At 44.2% G+C, this 19,943-nt stretch overlaps 1 protein-coding gene across 8 annotated transcripts in view; it reads left to right on the top strand.

Moving 5' to 3' along the window:
* The window catches only part of Opcml (opioid binding protein/cell adhesion molecule like), a 1,123,264-nt gene that overhangs the window by 1,083,561 nt on the left and 19,760 nt on the right, over positions 1–19,943 (top strand). For 3 of the 8 annotated variants that reach the window (XM_033764432.1, XM_010642060.3, XM_010642046.1), the window contains 4 exons: positions 14,868–15,005; positions 15,580–15,700; positions 16,176–16,327; positions 17,349–17,375. In XM_033764432.1, the coding sequence (XP_033620323.1) occupies positions 14,868–15,005; positions 15,580–15,700; positions 16,176–16,327; positions 17,349–17,375 (438 nt within the window). The remainder of the gene's footprint in view (positions 1–14,867; positions 15,006–15,579; positions 15,701–16,175; positions 16,328–17,348; positions 17,376–19,943) is intronic. The other 5 variants (XM_033764433.1, XM_010642054.2, XM_033764434.1 and 2 more) reach the window with 3 other exon arrangements.

The raw sequence follows: 19,943 nt of genomic DNA, 5'->3' as shown, positions 1-19,943 counted from the left end.
TACGAAAGTAGCTAAGCCTATCTATCATGACTCCTTCTTTGAAGCTTCTTCTATAAGTACCACTAAAGCTCTGCAGAAGTCACTTCTCTGGGTACCAGGTTCAAGTACTTGGTCTGTAAGATTTGGAAAGCACCAGTCCCTTGCAAACCAGGCAAACCAGAGACCAACAGTCCAGGCTTGCTGTTTCAAAGCCTAGTCACCCTTCCATTCGCCTTGACCTTGTCCCTCAGAACAATATCATTTTCTAAGAAGAGAGAGCCTCTATGTCTCCCTGAGCAACAAAACCAACACAGATTAGCTGGGATAATGGAAAATATATATAATTAACTGCACCAGACTCCATTTTTTCCAGGTAAGATGTGCTAATATTAATAGAGGCCCCAGGATGGCAGTGAACACTTAGTGCAAAAAGCCCCAGTAAAGTCAGGTGGGGAGGGTGGCCATGCAGGGACTGGGGGTGGGGCTCAGGGGCTGGCCAGCCCTGACTTGGGCCTTCACAGCACATCATAGTGTGCTCAGGGACTCCAGATCCAAGACCAGAGCCAGCCTGCATTTCTAGCACGAAAAACAGATTTCACACCTTCATAACTCACCCATCAAACACTGGATTGTACATACATGCTGGGTGCTGCTCATGGTCTGACGGCAAGTGCAGAGAAACTGCTTACTGGGCTCCTGGGAAAGACCAGTGGCTGAGGGATCTAGGAAATGATCTGGCCAGTCACCTCATTTGCAAAAAAGGAAACTGAGGCTGGGTGAAGTGAAGCAGCCTGCCCAGGGGTTCTTTCTGGTAAGTGGCAGAGCAAGAACCAGACCATGAGCCTCTCCATCTCCTGTTGCCTTATGAGTACTTCATCTGACCTGGTATGTTCAGGACCAACTCTGATGGTGGGTGGGAAAGAGATACTGGGGTGAAGGAATGGGCACTATGTGGTCCTCAAATGCCTCTTTCCTCTTCTCTCAATATCTGTTCTCCCACTGAGAAGGATTAGCAAAGTGAACCATGTGGCTATGAAGCGATATTTTTAGAGATGACAGCCAAGGGTAGAAAGCATAGAAAAACAGCATTTTCCTGCTTTTGAGCATAGTCTCAGACCCATGAAAGTGAGCATCAAATCATATAAGTGGGTGATTAGTTATACCTATAAGACATTACCCCAATCTACTCATCGAGGGGAGGGGGAAAAAGAGAAAGCTACTTGTCAAAATTTGCATGAATAAGAGTCTTGGAAAGGAAAGGAAAGAATTAATTTCCCCATTAACACAAGACATTACCCTGAGAAACACAGTCCTTCATAATTGTCAAAACTTCTCGTTCCTCCCCATCACGAGCAGTTAAAGCACAGTGACAGATGAAAGCTACCTTGGAGTTGCTGTGGTATCTCTTCTGATGCCTGCGTTGTCCAGACACTAAATAAAGGAGAGGACACCATATCACTTCCACAACATCCAGGCCTGACCCAGGGACCTTTGTTCCCTGATGAGTCCAGGAACCTGAACTGGTCGGTTAGAACTCTGTTAATCTATCCTGTGATGATCAGATTTCCACAATTTAAGGAATTAAGATTCCCAGCAATAGACCATATTGCTAGATTACAAAAGGTTATAAAATGTGGAACGTGATCATGACCTTGGAGTTCATCTGATGAAATTGCTATATTTGATAGAAAAAAATGTACTGAGGATTGGACTGCTGGAAATACTTACTCAAAATCACACAACATATTAGTAACACAGCTGAGATTATATCCCATGTCTCCTGTCTCTAATTCGGTACTTTTCCCAACTTTACCACTGTTGACAAGGGGTGGTAAGTAGAAGGTCATGTGTATAAATTGCAAAATGACTAGGCTACAAGAGGGCAGGAAGAAACATGTATTTGCAGAGAGCTCAGCTTACCTAGATTTCAGGTTAGATGCGATAGAGGCAGACTTGACTAGAATAGTCCAAAGAGAAGAGCCCTTGGCCTTGGCAAGAAAGTCTTCAAAGAGGGAGCCCTCGCCCCACCAGGTAAATACCCAAGCCCAATACTTTCCTTTGAGCTGGTGCTGCAGCTGCATGTGTGAGCACTGCTATCTACCTGCAGCCAGTGCTCCAGAGCTCAGATTTCTGCGCTCTGTAAAGTATGCAGAATGTTCCTGGTTATTGCCGTGTGCCAAATGGGCTAAGCCAGTGGGAACTTCGCCAGTGAAATACTTTGCAACTATTTCAAAAATATTAATGGATGCTAGTGTCATGGGGCTGTTGTACTGGAAAGTAATAAGCAGGTAAAATATGAGAAAGAATAAAAGCAAAGGAAAGAAAGAGGAAGCAGGAGGAATTAGCCGACATCTATGCCTCTTCTTCAGAAGTGCGGAAAGCCTATTCCCACACTTTTCTCCAAGGTTTTGCAAAGGCCCCAGGCTCTTTCCATGTTCAGGGGCCCATTCAAACCATTTATAAGAGGTGGAGGCCTGGTATCTGCTGTGCAGGCCTGTGGGCTGGGATGCCTCACACCCTAGCTGGGTTTCTTCTCTGCATCAGCACTGTGGCCTCCACTAGTTGGCTGAAGCTCCAACAGTTTGCTTTCCTCTCTCCTCCTGGAGAAGAGTGTAGCTGACAGTTCCCAGGGAACAATTGCTCATATGGTCTTTCTTTACTCCTGTATTGGAGGGTCTACAATTCACTTGGGCTAAACCACCACCTGCTATTAGAATGAAACATGTGCATGAAGGGACAGTCAGGTATGAGCAGTAAGGTATGTACAAAATGGTATGAGCAGAAGCCAGGTCCTGTACATGTTGGCAGAGCCTTCAACAGCCTGTAAGTGAATGACACCACCTGGTTCTTCACTTTGGAAAGGGGAAAGTGAATAACAACTGTGCTGGAAGGAATGTATGATTGAGACATTCCCAGGCTATATGGTCACCTAGTCCATAGAAACAGAGAAGCAGCTTGGTTTGGTGACACATGCCTAAAATCCCAACACACTGTGAAGCTGAGACAGGGAGATCACAAGTACAAGTGCAGCCTGCACAACTTAACAACTTAGCAAGATCCTGTCTCAAAGTAAAGAGGAGAGGACAGGAGGATCTGGAAGGGAAGAGAAGGGGAGAGAAGAGAAAGGGAGACCGAGGATGTAGCTCAATGAGAAGTCCCTGGGTTCAATCTCTTAATACTGCAAAAAGAAAAAAAAATTGCTGTTGCAACACAAATACAACTAGGTATGGGTAAAAGGCAGGGACATATCTGAAGAAACACACCATTAGACAGAAGGAGCATGTTCCAAAATAACAATAAGAAGCATGGCATAATAAGTACATAAACCAGTAACAGTTGTTGGTTATTATTAAGTATTATGCACTGTATATAAAAGTCTGTGCTACTCGATTGGCAGCAAGTAGGTCTGCTTATACCAGCATCACCACAAAGACATAAATGATGTGTTGCACTATGCTAAGGGTGTCCTGGGTGGTAGGACTCATTACCATTACAGGAGTGTGGGAGTGCCATCATACGTGCAGCCCAGTGTGACCAGGACATTGTTGTGTGCACATGACTGAATTAATCTCTAGGGAAAATGAGTCAGGCACAGAAAACATTAGGAGGAAAGAGCTAAAGCCGCTACAAGTGTGAGAGGGGTGAGGCACTCATTCTGATTTTGCTCTATTAGAGATACTTGCACATTTGCACCCTGACAGATTCCAGCTCCATGGCTCTGCAGTGACTTCCACCAGTTCTGGGTGCCCCATACTCATAGACTGCACTGTGGCTGGAGACATTTCTGTCCCTCCAAATAGTTTTTTCTTTGGGAAGGTGGGTCTGGGTGTCTGGAATGCTTAACAGGCTGCTGCAGATGGGTCAAATCCAACTTTCATAAGATGTGCACAAGTAAAAGAAGCAGTGGGGCATTTGGTGCCTTGATCAAATTTTGTTTGCTTGCTAAACTTTTGATAATTTTTTCTTTAAATCAGAAATCTTATTGTTCAGAACTCCTTTTGCTTTTTAGTTGCGGATACTGAAATAACTCTGCTGGTTCAGAATAAAAATAATGAGAAAATAATGTAAAATAAAAGCTTAACAAATATCCTTAAATATTTTGCCAACAACATAGTTATTTAGGCTCTGCCATTTTAAGAGGATAAATTTTCTTCTCTCTGTACATTGGTTTGATTTGAACCATTTGTGAGTTTATACTGAAGTTGTTTTTTTAAATGTAAGCAACAGCTACTTAAAAATAACCCAGGTAAACTATTGTTATGTCTTGTACTTAGATTTTCCCCCAAAGCCTCATGTAAATGAGGTGGCTCTTAGAGGTGGCTGGATTTAGAGTGTGTGACATTTTAACTGATTCATGTTGCAATGCTAAGCTCAAGGATGCTAGGATAAAGGGTGTGAGTGCTACCTGCCTTAAGTAGTCTGGATAAGACATAAGTCAGAAAGGGCTGTGTCAGCACTTTTTTTGTTGTTGCTTTTGCTACCTTCTGTCCACTAGGAACTGTTTTCTTATATATATATATATATATACCCCTCTGCCATATGCCTGTCTGCCTTAGTGCCAACCAACTATGGACTGAAATTTCTACAAACTGTGAGCTAAATAAAACTTTCCTCCCTTCACTTGTGAGTGGCAGGTATTTTGTCTCGGCAAGAAGAAAATAATTAACAGAGAAATTTGGTATTGAGAGTTGGGTCAACCCTGTGACATTACCTGGTGTGAGGTGGGGGAGGTGGTCAGGAGCCATTAGAATTGGCTTGTGGAAAGGGGAAGAGTTAGGAAAGATTTGGAGATGCAGGCTGAAAAAATAGAGCTGGAACACCTGAGGCTATATTTGATGAGAGAATCTGATCAGAGCTCAGAAGACCAGAAAGTTGGTAAAAACCAGGCTCAGGAGATTTTGGATGGGAAGTAGGACAGCATTGGCTGCTAGACTCCAAATGATGCATGTTTTGCCTTGGCAGAATGTTTGTCTGCATTTTGTTTGTGTCTAGTGACTTTGCCTAAGACTAAGGGCAGTGGGATAATTAATCTGGCAGAAAAAATTTCAAAGCAGTCTAATGTTGAAGTGGTGGCATGGCTACGGTTAGGAGCTTTTAGCCACATTTATGTTGAGAACCAAGAGCAAAGAACCCAGCAGAATGATTTAAATGTTTTGAGTTTGGCCAGAAAGGTGCTCCAGTAAGGGTGCAGCCTGAAAATATAAGAGAAGAAGAGTTCTTGATTGCTGAGAAGGAACATGAGAATAGAAAAGATGGCCTGAGGACATCACAAGAAGCACCAGGACTCTACTCTTTGACCCTCAAAATTGCAAACAAGAAAGATTTTGCTTTGAAAAGAAAACCCCAGAGCACCATGTTTCAGAATAGTTGTGGCCTAGGGAAGTTGTTCCTTGGGATTTGCATCATAGCCACTGGACTCCTACAGCCAAGAGAGAAGGAAGCTTGACTGTTGCTCCAGTTGGTGCAGAACTTGGCATTATCCACATGGTGCTGGTTTAGGTGCATGCAGAATGCAAGGGTTGTGGAGTCAGGAAGGCTTCCACCTAGATTTCAGAAGGCCTGGGAGGCCAGGCATTATGCCCCTGAGAAGGCGTGTGTGAAGCTGTGAGTGTGAAGCCGGTGGTGCTGTCAAGACCCCAGAAGCTTGGAGAATCCAAGAATGTGGCTTGTCTGAAGAAAACCATAAAGAGGGAGCATAGCCAGACCTAAAGAGAAGCCATGGGAGTTACAAGCACTGGAAGAGCTGTAGAGGCAGAACCACCCAACTCCTTTGGCATTCACAACTTACCACAAATTGCAGAGGATGCTGGAAGTTTAACTGTAGGATTCAATGCCTGTCCTGCTAGATTTGGGTCTTGCTTTGCTCCCATTCCTTGCTATCCCCATTTGTAACCTTTGGAATGAAAATGTCTATCTCATGCCACTGAATGTTGAATGTGTTGAAAGTATCTTTTCATTTGTATGGGTTCTTACAGCTAAGAGTTTGCCTTAAACCTCAGAGGAGACTCTGGACTTGGACTTTTTGGGAATGCTTGACCCTGTTAGGACTTTGGAAACTCTTGGAGAGGAACTAAATGCCTTTTGTATAAAGGAATGTATATGAGTCTTTGGGGGACTAGGGGCAGAATGTTATGGCTTGTGTCTAGATGTACCCCCAAAGTCTCATCCATTCTTAAAAGTGGCTGGATCTGGAGTGTGTGAAGCTGGAAATGATTCATGGTGAAATGCTAGACTCAAGGGTACTAGGATTAAGGGTGTGAGTGCTACCCACCCTATGTGGCCTATATAGAGTACAAAAGGGGCAGAAAGAAGCTGTTAATGTCCCTTGTTGGTTTGCTAGCTTCACTTCACCATGGACTGTTGCCCCTCTGACATGTGCCACCCTGCCTGGCAGCCAACTGATTATGGACTGAAGCCTCTGCAAACTGAGCTAAATAAACTTTTCCCCTTTTAACTTCAGGAGTTGGGCATTTTGTCTCAGCAATGAAAAAAGTAACTAAGGCAACTATTCTGTTCATCATGGAAATTTAAACTTCTGTTTTAAGCTGTTTTTTCTGCCTTTAAGAAATACCCGGCTTTCTGCATTTCTGCATTCCTCCCCTTTCTCATTTCTGTCAACTCTCTCATTCTCTTCCTCCGTCTTCCCCTCTCTTACTCTTTCTTCTTTCTCCCTCTCCTTTTCTTTCCCTCATCTCTCTCCCTCTCTTCCTCCTCTCTCTCTCTCTCTGTCTCTCTCTCTCTCCTGCTCTTGACTCTCCCTCTTTCCCCTTTTTTTCTTTCTCTCCTCTCCCCCCTCTTTCTTTCCCTCCCCCTTTTCCATCCCTCCCTCATCCTCCCTCTCTCCCCTCTTCTTTTCCCTGGCACATGCCCCCAACTCCCATTTAAAGAGAATGTACTGCATTCTCTCAGACATCCTGGCTGTCCCTGTGTTCCTAACTCAGGATCACTCCCAATGGGACAACCATGCCATCCCCAGTTATCCTCAGATCAGAAGGTGAGGAATGAAAGTGCTTTAATCAGCCTCACTCAGGCATAGAGGGAAGACCCAGAAACTCACCATAGCCACGGATTTCCTCTGAGCCCCTGCTGAAGGCGGTGCTACTGATGGATCCCCCCTCCACACACACACACACACACCTGAAACTAAGCTAACTTTCACAGAAAAGCATTGGTCTTATCATTACCCAGCTTTCTGCCAGCCTCAGGAAGGCAGCCAGCATAGTGGCCCTGTGTGGGGTGAATCACCCTACCCTTGGTGAAAGTCTTGGTGGCCATAGCCCAGGAAAGGTTACTTGAGCCCAAAACAAAGTGCTTTTGTCACTGCCAGCAAGTGAGACATTGACCCAGGCGCTCTGTCTCCAAACTAAAATGACTTCAGCACAATTCAATTGCTTGTATTAATTAAGATAAAATGAAATAGTGGGTTTATCACACTTTTCATTAAATCCAGTGCAACGAAGAAAGCAGCGTATCTGGGAGCTGGGAGCAGGCAAGGCTGTAATGTGCTGTTGTCCACACTCTTTGGTTTCATTAAGGAGAGGGAGTCCAGAGTTGCTGCCTGACAGCACTGTTATACAAGAAAAAGGGGTGGGGGAGGACCAATAGTGTGGAGAAGAGGCTGACAGAGAAAAATTGGATGAAATAAGAAGATGGGGGGAGTCTTGTGAATGCAGAGTTTGTAGACCTCTAGATATAAGGCAGAGTGTGAATGAATACATAGTGTAGGTTTAGCCCATACTGGAGACCAAGTTTGAAGAGGTGGAGAATGTCATTCATACTCTGGGTGTTTGCAATTTAGACAGTAGAATGACTGCTTTGTGAGGTGAAAAGAGTACAAGACTCAGTTTCTGATAGGCTAACTCTATTCCAAATGCCACAACCCGGCCCCAATTTCAAATTCAAGCAGATTTCCAATGTTTCTTTTCTTCAGAAGAAGGGGATTCTTGTTTCAGGCCATATGTGGTTAAGTGAATCCAGAAGATGTCCAAGAAGGAGGGAGCTCTTAGGTTTCTAGAAGACAGCTTTCCACACCTTGCTCACCCCGTGTGTCCCTAGTGGGAGCTTGGGTCACTGCAGTATTTGATAAGCAACTGTTCTAGCCTATGTGGACCTAGTTAGGCAGGATTAAGGCTGTCTCCTGTGATGGAGGACATCCCCTACCAAACCAGTGGCCCTATGTTCCACACGACTCTGACTCTCAGGCCCAGCTCCTGAGCCTTCAGCTGAGTAGTGGAGTAACCCAACTGTGCATTCCCAGGTGTCTGCAGTCCACAGAGAGAAAGGAAAGAACCCCACACGCGGCTTGGACCCTGTTGTGGACTGGGTCTAGATGTCTACCCAAAGCCTCAAATTTGGCCATAGGTGGAGCTTTCCAGAGGTGTCTGGATCTAGAATGTATGGTTCTAGGATTAAGTGTATAATTCTGGGGTTAAATGTGGGTAATTGCTAAATTAGTTTGCTGATCTGTTTGGTATAGCTCTGGGAGTGAATAATGGGAAGGCCTACCCTGGGTATGAGTACTACCAGCTTAAGGGTGAGTAGCCTGATAGCATATAAGAAGCAAAAAGAGGGTAACTGTTGCTGCTTGTTTCTTGCTGCCTTCTGCCTGCCCTTCTCTGCCATAAACTGTTTCTCCTCTATCATGTCACTCTGCCTCAGAGCCAGCCAGCTATGAAATGAAACCCATGAGCTACAGTAAACCTTTCCTCCTTAACTTTGGCTACTGCGTCCTTTATCTCAGCAACAAGAAAAGTAACTAAGACGGATTCCAAGCCCAGAGTGTATTCCAGTTTGACAGTCAGAAAGATGCTGTTTTTATCTGCTCATGGTTCATTTTTGTGATGATATTCAATTGGCCAAAACCCTGGAAAATGAGACGCATGAGTGTCAGGGTTCGGGATCAGCTCCCCTCAAGAACTCCTGACACAGTTTCTTTCTCACCCTCCTCACCTCAGGAGCAAAAGGCTAGGGCTAGCAGCAGTGTCAGGTGGTCCTGTACCCTTCCTGGAGCTTCATCTCACTCTTGACTTCCATGGCAGGATTTCCAGCAAGAAATGTTAGCTGCTCTGCATTTCTTTAGCATGGTATAATCTTTATAGGCATGAACTCTTTATTCTTTGAAAGCTTGAATTGCTGCCCATCTTTGGAGAGTGGGCTAAAGGTTATTTTCCAAGACAGATCAAAAATGTCACAGGCCAGTGCTATGCATGTAATCACCTGCCCATCCAATTCCAGCTGTCCAGATTCAGCATTGATAGCTATCATCTCTCATAGCCCCTCTTGCTAGTGCTAGGGAAACTCCTTGTTTTACCAGAAAACCTCTCATTTGAGCCAATGGACCTCTGCAGTGCCTATATCCGCCCCTGCTTGCCCTGGTTTCCTTCTGACCCCTCATTTCCTTATCCCCTCTCTCCACACCCCAAGTTCTCCCCAGGCTGCTTGTTCTTCAGCCCTCCTCCATGCTCTCACCTGCTGCTTGCTCCTGTGTGGCACTCACCCAGGTGAGCTGCTCTGAGAGTCACCTCCTAACAGGTCTCCTGGAAAAACTGTGGTGAGGCTGGCATTCAGCATCATAGAGCTGTTCCAAGGGATAGATTGGTGGCTGCACATAGCATATTTGGAGGGATGACCAGGCTGGGCACATCTGGGAGATGAGTTTTAATCACTTTCTAAGGAGGGGCCAGGTGGGATTTGTCTCTAGATGTGGGTGCTTGTTTTGATAATGTGAATAATCTAGAAAAGGAACAGACCACTTTCCACAATTGTCCCTAGTGGTTTTCAAAAGCAGTGAAGGTACTCTGTCAGAAACAAAAGTCTAAAAAGGTGGAAAGGTGAAATTTTTGACCACCCCTCTTTCAGCATTATGCCTGCAAGGAATTGGTAGAGGAAATAGAAGAGAAATTGGGTGTCAGAGTGATGTCTGGGGTGTAGCCGGCAAGGACTCCCAGCAAGGCAAAGGCAGGAAGCAGGTAGGAAGCCACTGGACTTTTCTCTGGACTTCCTGTCTGATCGCTTCATCCCCAAATGCTTACATTACTCCAGCTGTGATACATCTTTCTGACCTTCTACATCTTAAACCAGGTGTCTAGAAATGACAAACTGAAACAATGATCTTAAAAGATAGAAAAATACTGCCTAAAATTCTGGGCCCCTGAGATTGGTGACTCCCCAAGAGACTTGTCTATGACACCTCTATGTGTTCTCACCAAAGTATGAACACAACACCCCTCTCCTAATAGGTGTCAGGAATTGATGACCTCAAGAACAAGAGCTCAGCCAGGGACCCTTCTTCTCCTGACTCAGTTTCTCTCTCTGGTACTCCGTATCTAGGATGGATCAGTCCCTAACTGAATGTTATGATTTTTGTATGCTTTAACCATGCTATGTCAGAATGTGCACACTGATACAGAGAAGTTCCTGTATGTCCACAGATCCTGGAGGCCTGCTTCCCTGTACCCAAACACACATCCTGAGCCAGAGAAGGTAGCCCCCCACAGCCCTGATAAATGGCTCTGTTTGTATCCTTGCAGATAGTAATCTTGCTAATATAGTGAATTGAACTTATCTTCCTTGAAGTGTTTCTTCTTTGGAAAGAAATAATCCACACTTGAAAAAATATATATTTCTGCCACTGATTCCAAATCTGCTTTCTCTTGCTTCCAATCATGTTATGTGAGGTGCCTAAACATTTAGGGCTGGTTCATACTGACTCTGTCACATTGGCATATTATAGGACAGGGCATCAAGAAGGAAAACTTCAGAGCAAACATAGAGCTCCAGCTTTCATATCTTTTATCAGAGAAAATACTGTCTTACAGGCTTTTGTTATTAGCAGTAGTAATACATGTTTGCAGTATTTGCATTAACAATCACCTTGGGCGTGGGTACATTTACATAATACAACTTGCTTCCTTTTTTAAAATCACTTTTCCCTTCCCTCTCTCCTATACTTCTCTTTTCCCCATTTTCATTCTTATTGAAAACATTACCGTTAGCTCATGTTTATGGTATGTAATGTTTACATTTATTGAAGTTATTAGGTTCCTGTACATGGCTTACTGTTATTTGACTTATTTCCCCTTCCCCTCCTCCTTACCCCCTACTCTTGGTCTATTGTACCCTTTCCCATTTGCAAGAGATCCATCCCCTTGTCTCCTTCTATCCTTCCTCTATTGATCTCTTTGTTTATACTTCACCTTACTCAAATAAGAGATACTACACAGTGTTTAAACCTTGTGGGTCTGGTTTACACCACTGAACATTATATTTTCTGGGTGCATCTATTTTCCTACAATTGTCTCAAACCTGTCCTATATAGCCCGGTGGTATTCCATTATGTACCTTCTTTATCCAGTCATCTGTTGATTAGTACATAGGCTGCTTCCAGGATTTAGCTATTACTACTTGTGCTGCTATAAACATTGGGATGCACGTTTCACTGTAGAGTGATGTCTTAAGCTCTTTGGGAAGATACCTAGAAGGGGCATCACTAGGTCACGTGGAATTGCTAATTTTAGTTCTTTGAGAAATCTCCATGCTGATTTCCATAATGATTATATCAGTTTGCATCCCACAACAATATGAACATGTCCTCAGAATTTTCCAGTGACTCCCAGTTCATCTTGTCTGCTTTTCTTTCTTCCTTACACACATCCTTCCTCATCCTCTCTTCTTCTTCCTCACCTGTGTTTTCCTCAAATTTGGCTCTCTGCTCCTGTTTATTTCCCCATAGTCACCAAAGTGGCTTCTGAGCAGCCAGCAAAGAGGATTAAAACGTGCTGCCTTCTGACCCCTTCTCTGAAGCATGGAATCAGAATTCTGTGTTGCAACCATGAGCAGAGAGGGCAAGGAAAGCATTCAACCCCGTGGTTTCCTGGGTCCAGATGGTTAGCAACCTAGATTGGTTGAATTTGAAAAATCTCACCCAGCATTTAAAGTAGTGAAGCAAATCTAAATCACCTTCCCTGTGCCTCTTCCCGTTCATCAGCAAAGATGTCCATGTGTGAAAGATGTATATTTTGTAGTCAGATGATAGAGGAAAATTTAGCTCCAAGGATCTTGACTCTCAGCCTCAGTGTCTCTCTCTGAGGCCCCAACCTCTATGACAGTGTATCTTTGACATGTAGGCTTCTCAGGGGATCTCAGCAGGGTATTTCTTCACCAGTTAACAACTTCATAGACTGTGTTAGTCTGCTTCATGTTACAGTGACAAACACCTGAGATAATCAACTTATAGAGAGAAAAATGTTTATTCTCTCTCACCGTTTTAAACTTTCAGTCCATGATCAGTGTGATGAGGCAGTGGACCATGGTGGGAGTGCACCAGAGCAAAGCCATTTACCTCGTAGGCCAGAAAGGGTGGCTGGATTCCCACTAGCCCTTCAAGACCACATCTCCATAAAGAAAGACTGCAGATACCCAACACTAAGGGTTTTACCACCTCACAGAAGCATCAAGCTGGGGCCTAGCCCTCTAACAAATTGCTTTTGGAGGGCACTTAGGAGCAAACTCCAGCATGGACCTAGAGCTTCTGAATGTGTAAGCTTGAGCACACCCATAAACTTGTCAAACCAGGCAGCTTCAGTCCTGAGTATGGCTCAGCCCTGCGGCACAGAGGCACCAGCCACTCCTTAGCATACCTAAGCTCAGACCACCCCCAGGCCTACTGAATCCAATTCTATACTTGTTCAAAGACCCTGAGGAAATCATATGCAAATTAAATCTGAGAAACACTTTATCATACAACTTGACAAGATTCGATTTCTCACTTAATGAGGCAGTGTTATAACAGTCCAGTTTTACATAAATGCATTTTTTCTTTCTTCCTGTTTGGCTGCACTGTGATCAACAACACCACCCTGAGACACCAAAAAGTGGAGGGACCTGGTCCCAGGCCCCAGGGGTCCCCATGCTCTGCAGTTATCTTCTGCAAAATGTTCTCAGCTCTCCACTACTGCCATGGAGCAGCCAGGGCTGTTAATTTCCAAGGCTGGAAGTGTGGCTGCTCTCTCAGGCCCCATTCCTCCCATACAGGAAGCTCTTCTATCCTGCACCTTCTGGCCATTCTTTACACAGGGTCAGCCAGATTCCCTATCAACTCTAGACTTCACTCCTATGGGGTTGCCCTGGTCTTTGTCCCCAAGTCCAGGTGCTGGGAAGGTAAATCAGTTATTCTTTTCGGTCAATGCAACAGTTCTTCCATGGGACTGACACCTCAAAAGGGTAATGATTTGGAGTGAATCAAATTGTTCTATGGGTGGCTTCTAGTGATGGCCAGTATCCAGTAACTGACCTTATACTCTAGCTGGGGATGACCTGAAGCAGTGGATAGAGGTGAAGAAAGCAGTCAGAGCTGAAAAGCACATGGCCCGGGATATGTGAGTGCTTCTCAAAGCTTAGACCTGGGGCAAAGTCAGAATGGCAAAGCCCCTGAATCCTCATGGCCCCTGATGCACACTCCACCTTCCTATTCCGCGCTGTGATGGACCTTCACTGTGGGATAAACAACCACCCATTGTATCAGAATCTGCCTGGGTGGTGGTGGTGTCAAAATGAGTTTAACTATCTTGAAAACTAATTTGGCCCTGAAACTAGAAACACAAAACGCTCAGAACTGTGCCTTTCCTTTGGCCTTTATTGTGGTTGGGTCTTCATGAAAGGTGGTATTTCAAGAGAACTCAATATTTGTTTGAAGGCAGAAGGTCTGTTCTCTTTGTGTTGAACTGCAAGGTGTGGAAAAAGAAATAAGGTGTAGTGTCCGGATAATTGTGAGAGGATGCGAATTTTTTAATATTTTTTTTTATTAATGAAGTTTATTGGTCCATTTTAGGTATACATCATGATCATATTCATCATTGGGAATTTGTGATATTACATGATATATCTTGATTTTTCCCATTCCTCTTTCCTCCCTTCAACCCCTTCACCTCTCCCTATTTACAAAAGCTTTCTTTCCTTTTTTCCTTCTTTTCTCATTTTTTTCTTTCTCTGTTCCACCCCACCCCCACCTCCATTGCAAGAGCATATAATGGTGGCTGGAAACAAAGCAAATTTTTGCAGCCCCAGAATATTTTGGATCATGAATTGCAAATTGTATAAGTACTTGAGAGTGAGATCAGCAAAATGCCCCCCCAAATCATGTTCTAAATCATAGCCAAAGATCCATTACTTGAAATATCTTTTTTCCCTTAATTTTGGCAAATTGTTGCTGAGTATCTACTGTGTAGCAGTAATTAAGTCATTCATTCACTCATTCAGCCTCTACTCTATTTTATCCACCTTATCTTATCACTCTTAAATTTTTTAATTGGTAAAAATCATATTTTTATCATGTACAACATAATCCTTTAAAATATGTATACATTGTGGAATGGCTCCATGTAAAATTGAAACTGAACCAACAGTTTTGAATATGTGTTAATGCATAAACTATTCATTTACTTGCACTATAAGTAGTTAGTAGTGGTTATTAGGGTTTTATATAGAAAAGCATTTCTTCATAGTGAAAAAGGAAAATGTTCATACAAACACAACCTAAAGTTATTCCACAGATTTTATCATATTATCCTTCACGATTCTCTTTAAAACATCAAGGTTTATTAATGCACTGGGTTGTTTATCATGTATCTTTTAATATTCACAATAATCATTTAAGAAGATATTTATATTCCTTTCTTACTCAAATGCCCTTAAAAGCTAAAGTGCTGGGCTGAAAATGTATTAATGTAGGACTCATTCAGACTTTCTTTACGGTGTCCTGTATTTTTTACTTGATGCTTGAACCCCTATTGTGGCTCTCGCTTCTCCTTCTCTACCCTGCAGATGTGAATACAACTCTGTCCCTGGTCTAACAGTTTATTTATTGTCTTCTGCCTGTCTTTTCTTCCCAGAAGGCCAGGGCTTTGTGAGTGAGGATGAATACCTGGAAATCTCTGACATCAAGCGTGACCAGTCTGGGGAATATGAATGCAGTGCCCTGAATGATGTCGCCGCACCAGATGTGAGGAAAGTAAAGATCACTGTCAACTGTGAGTGCCACACTCTCAACAGGGCCTTCTATGAGGAAACAGTAGACAAGGGCTAAATGGACAAGTTGGTAATGGCATTGCCAGTTTCTGAGAGACCTGCGCTCTTTCCATTCCTTTGCCTCCTGTTCCCTAGTCTTCTGGGACTGTCAGTGCTTTCCGAGCATGGGCCCAACTTCTAACTTAGAATTTGGTTAAAGGCCAGAGAAGATGCTGAGTAAATGCAGTGTCTTCAGGCAGAAAATTATTTTTCTGTATGTATGTGGTTTTTGTTGTTGTTGTTGTTCACTTTTTTCCTTTTGAGACAGGGCCTTGCTCTGTTGTCCATGTTGGCCTTGAACTCCCTATACAGCCCAGGCTGGCTTCAAACTCTCAGCAATCCTCCTGCCCCTACCTTCCAAGTGCTGTGATTACAGGCATGCACCACCAAGCCTGGCATAAAAAGTTCTTTTCTTACAACTGGCCATTTTATTGGGAAATAGGGTATCACTAGACAAATAGCAAGTGGCTGGATGTACCTCTCATGTCTTTTGTGGATCAGCCTATGTGGTTTATTCTTTGTTGATTCTTCCCACAGACCCTCCCTATATCTCAAAAGCCAGGAACACTGGTGCCTCTGTGGGTCAGAAGGGCATCCTGAGCTGTGAAGCTTCTGCAGTTCCCATGGCTGAGTTCCAGTGGTTCAAGGAAGATACCAGGTACCTCCAAGTAGCTAGCACAGACATGAGGCAGAGCTGTGGGGTCATCCCTGTAGGGAAAGAGAAGGATAAAGTACAGGACAAAGAAAAAGCAAAATAGAAATGTGTCACAGCCTCCTCTGTAAGAATCTCTTTTAGAAGCAGAAGATTAAGATGGAGAAAGCTGGGAAGTCAACAAAATGAAATGACTTTGTTTCCAAATCTGAGATTAGTTGCAGACATTGTAATTCCTAGACTAGATGACTAGAAGCTGGTAAATTGCATGATTTGACCATGACTATTCTTTTCCTTTCTCTCCTGTTGGAGACTGTGGTAGTTAGGGTTTGAGCTTGAGGAATTAGTTTAGTTAGAGTTTTTGGAAAGAGAGCCTCTTTGCAGAATTGATCTGTAATATCTCTGAATTGTCTCAGCACCTTCTGCCTGCTTCCTCCGTCCACCTGCAGGACCATGCCAGCAGTGCCTTCTCTCCTTGTAGGTTAGCCACTGGCCTGGATGGAGTGAGGATTGAGAACAAAGGCCGCATATCCACCCTGACTTTCTTCAACGTCTCAGAGAAGGACTATGGAAACTACACCTGTGTGGCCACCAACAAGCTTGGGAACACCAATGCCAGCATCACATTGTATGGTGAGTGCTGGATGCCCAGACACAGTGGGCTCAGCTTAGTGGGGGAGCTCAAAGGACTCAGGAGGGAGGAAAGCATGATTAGTCTGTGTCTATCCATATTGCTCAGCCTACCGCCTTTATATAAGAAATCCTCCTCCCTGTATTCCCTCGGCATATGACACAGGGGTGTTTGCAAGGTCACTGATTGACCTGCTCTTCAAGAGTAAATGTTCACCCTTTTCAAAAGCAGTAAATCAAACTCTGAATAACCTTAAATGTGGAATCCATAAAGAAGATAAAGGGCTGGGGATTTAGCTCAGTGGTGCTGCCACCTACCTTGCAAGCACAAGGTCCCAAGTTTTGTTCCTGGTACCAAAAAAATTTAAAAATTTTTAAAAAAGGAAGATAAGAAGATAGAACCCTGGAGCTGTTTGATTGCAGTATGATCTAAAGGTATATCTGTGGAGGTGAACTGGAAAAACAATCTTTCAATAAGAAACCTTCTGAGGCAAGAGCTTGTTATTCAGTGAGATGTGTTTATAGTGCTGAACCAAGTTGAGTGCTGCTGCTATGACCCTCGTGTCGACTGCCACAGCACCCTCTCATTCACTGGGGTGAATGAATGGCTCAGAGGTTTCAGTCCTCACCAGATGACCATTCCATTAGTAACTTCTGCAGGAGACATTTCTCTGAAGGTCTCCTTTTCCCCAATGGCTGGCCTCTTGGAAGCCCTTCCTTCCTTCACTCCTCTTCCCACACTGCTCTGTCCACGGTCTTGTCCCATATTTCACACCCTGGGCCAGGACCAGCTTGTCGTGCTAGTTTCTATGTGTATGTATGTGCTTGTTTGTTGGGGTTTGATTAGAGGGGAGCATCTGATAAAGATGGAGAGAAATCCTTTTCTCTATGTGCACCTCAGACCCTGAGCAAGCTTTCGGCATTGACACAAACTAAATTTTGTCCACCAACCATCTGAAATGTGTGATCTATGTCTTTTGTTTTCTCTCTGCATTGTGTGTGCATTGTGCTGTGTGTGTCTTAGAAATAAGCCCCTCATCAGCAGTGGCAGGTGGGTACAGCATGTTCCTTCCTTCCTCTGCCTGCCTGAATGCCTATGCTTTTGTGATTATGCCAACTTCAAAGACAGGCTTGCCTGTTCCCCCTCCCCGGTGCACTTCTCCTGAGTGGGCCGGCTTCAGGAGGGCTGGTTACACAGATGTGATAACAAGCATGTAGAATATTTCAGCTCTCACACACAGTGATGGAATGGCAGTGTAGCTCTCAGGGGAAGGGGATTTAGCCCCGAAATGACAAACTTCCATCTGGTTGCCTCCAACAATGATGAGTATTCTGCTCTTTCTGCACACAGCAGCATGAAGTGAAACCTGGCCCAGAGACCACATGGATTATTACATGACTGTTTGTTATGAGCAGTAACCCTAGTTTGAATGTTTTATTCTTTTTGCCCAAGGCAAAGATGCCTACTGACTTTGGTTCCAAAATTTTTATTTTAAAATAGAAGTACTTGGAGTCATTATTCATAATGGTAATATCTGCTGTTGACTGGATATTTACTGATTTCTAGGAATCCCATCAGTGCCCCATTTTATAGAGCAGTGAAAGGATGAACAAAGAGAATGTGTAACCCTGACAGACACACAGCTAATGAACAGGTGATGAGACCCAGGATTGGGCCTGTCATCAAGTTCTGGGGGGTGTACACAGGTGCAGGTGGAGAGACAGAGAGAGAAAGACAGAGACAGAGACACAGACAGATTGGGGTACCCACACTAACACCCACTCTTACATTTAGATGAAGCAGTGCCACTGTCAGCTGTTTCCAGAGTGAAAGACTGGAAGCCCTACTTTTCTAAGATGTCAATCTCATTCACTTAGAAAGTGATGACGTTTAAATTTCAGAAGCCTATAGGGTCAGCTCTGTGACTGTCACCTTTCACAGTTCTGAATCCAGGGCAATCACAATTACAGAGCCTGCCACACCAGGATGATCATGAGTTCCATCCCTCAGTGCTGATAATATTGCAGAGAGAGTGCAGGACTACGGCACTGTCCTGGTCCTGACCTCGCTTACTCTGTCAGTTAGTAAGGTCACCTGTAGCAGGCAATATGGTCAACAGTGGCACCCAGGATGATCAGCCAGGCAATTGAGTCTGTCTGCTATTGATTCAGGAAGAGGGAGTGTCATAGCTGAGAGCAATAGTGAGCGTACACCAAGACTGTATGAGTCTCCTCAGGCCACCACAGCTAATACCCCAGATAGGGTGGCTCAGATGATAAATTCCTGCCCAGAAATTAGAAGTCCAAGATGGAGGTTCTAATCAATTACATTTCAATGAGGGTCCACTTCCTGGCTTCGAACCAACTGTGATGCTGTCACATAGCCTTTCCTCAGAGTTCAGAGTAATGAGCCATGGTCAACTGGTATCTTTGCTTATGACACTAATCGCATTGGATCAGCAATCCCCCTTTAGAACCCCTGTTGAGTCTTATAGGCTCCATCTCAAATATATTCACACCAAGGACTGGAGGTTCAACACTCAGATTTCGGAGGGACACAATTCAATTCATAGCAAAGACAGAATCACATCCAATTCAGCAACAATAGTGACCCATCCTGGCTGAGCCTTCCTGCCCTCATGTGTGCTATGAAGGTGGGGTTTTAATGCCTTCCTCAAAAATCTAATGAGTTTAAACAAGAGTATCATAAAGGGTTTAGTTGGATGACCTTGATAGCTTCATACTAAAGGCCTCAGTTTACTGAGAAGAAATCCGGATGATGTCTTTCTATCTGCTGACATAAAAGTGTCACTGTGAGCCCTCAGTAGGATATTGCCCCTCAGAGTGATATGACGAACTGACAGCTGTGCATCCATGCAGGTCACTATGACTCTAGCTGGTAGCGGTCAGCATATCTTGTGACATGCTCCATTTACCACAGCTTCCATTCATTCACCTACCAGAAGTACAGCTCAGCTGGATGTATATCTTCCTCCTCTCCAGAAAGTTCCTCTGCCCTTGAACTATAGCCTTCTCCACTCCCTATGACTCACCCTGTCTTATTCACCCAGATGGGGTCCACTTGCTTTTCAGCACCCTTTTCCTTTCCCTTTCGCTGAGTATATCAGATCCCCTGGTGCACCCTGTCTCACCCATTGCTTCTGACTGCCACTGTCCTCAGGTTGGCATTCATCTAACAAACACTTATTCAGCACCTGTCACAAGCAGGGCACTGTCCTAAGTGGTAAGGACACCACAGTGACATATGGGGCGGACTCTTTGTTCCCATAGGTGTTCCTTTACAGTTGTGATCTTGCTTTTGTTTCAATTACTTTGCTTGACTAGTTCCCCCCTACCTGTCAGCCTCATGGACATAGGGGCCGTATCTAGCTTGAATTACCTCACATAAGGATCCACACATGGGATCTGCTCAGGGAAAGCATTGTAAATGAAAGAATGCATGAACATCTGCAGAGATCAGAAGGTTGTTGGGCCAGGGAGTTAGCTCAGTGTCACTGCCTGCCTTGCAAGTATAAGGTCCTGAGTTTGATCCCTGGTAGAAGGAGAAGGAGAAGGAGAAGGAGAAGGAGGAGGAGGAGGAGGAGGAGGAGGAGGAGGA

Source organism: Fukomys damarensis, unplaced genomic scaffold (assembly GCF_012274545.1).
Source record: "Fukomys damarensis isolate Sample0158 unplaced genomic scaffold, DMR_v1.0_HiC HiC_scaffold_16, whole genome shotgun sequence".
Taxonomy (NCBI): domain Eukaryota; kingdom Metazoa; phylum Chordata; class Mammalia; order Rodentia; family Bathyergidae; genus Fukomys; species Fukomys damarensis.
The sequence above is the reverse complement of the archived record's forward strand: the minus strand, read 5'-3'. Positions and strand labels throughout refer to the sequence as shown.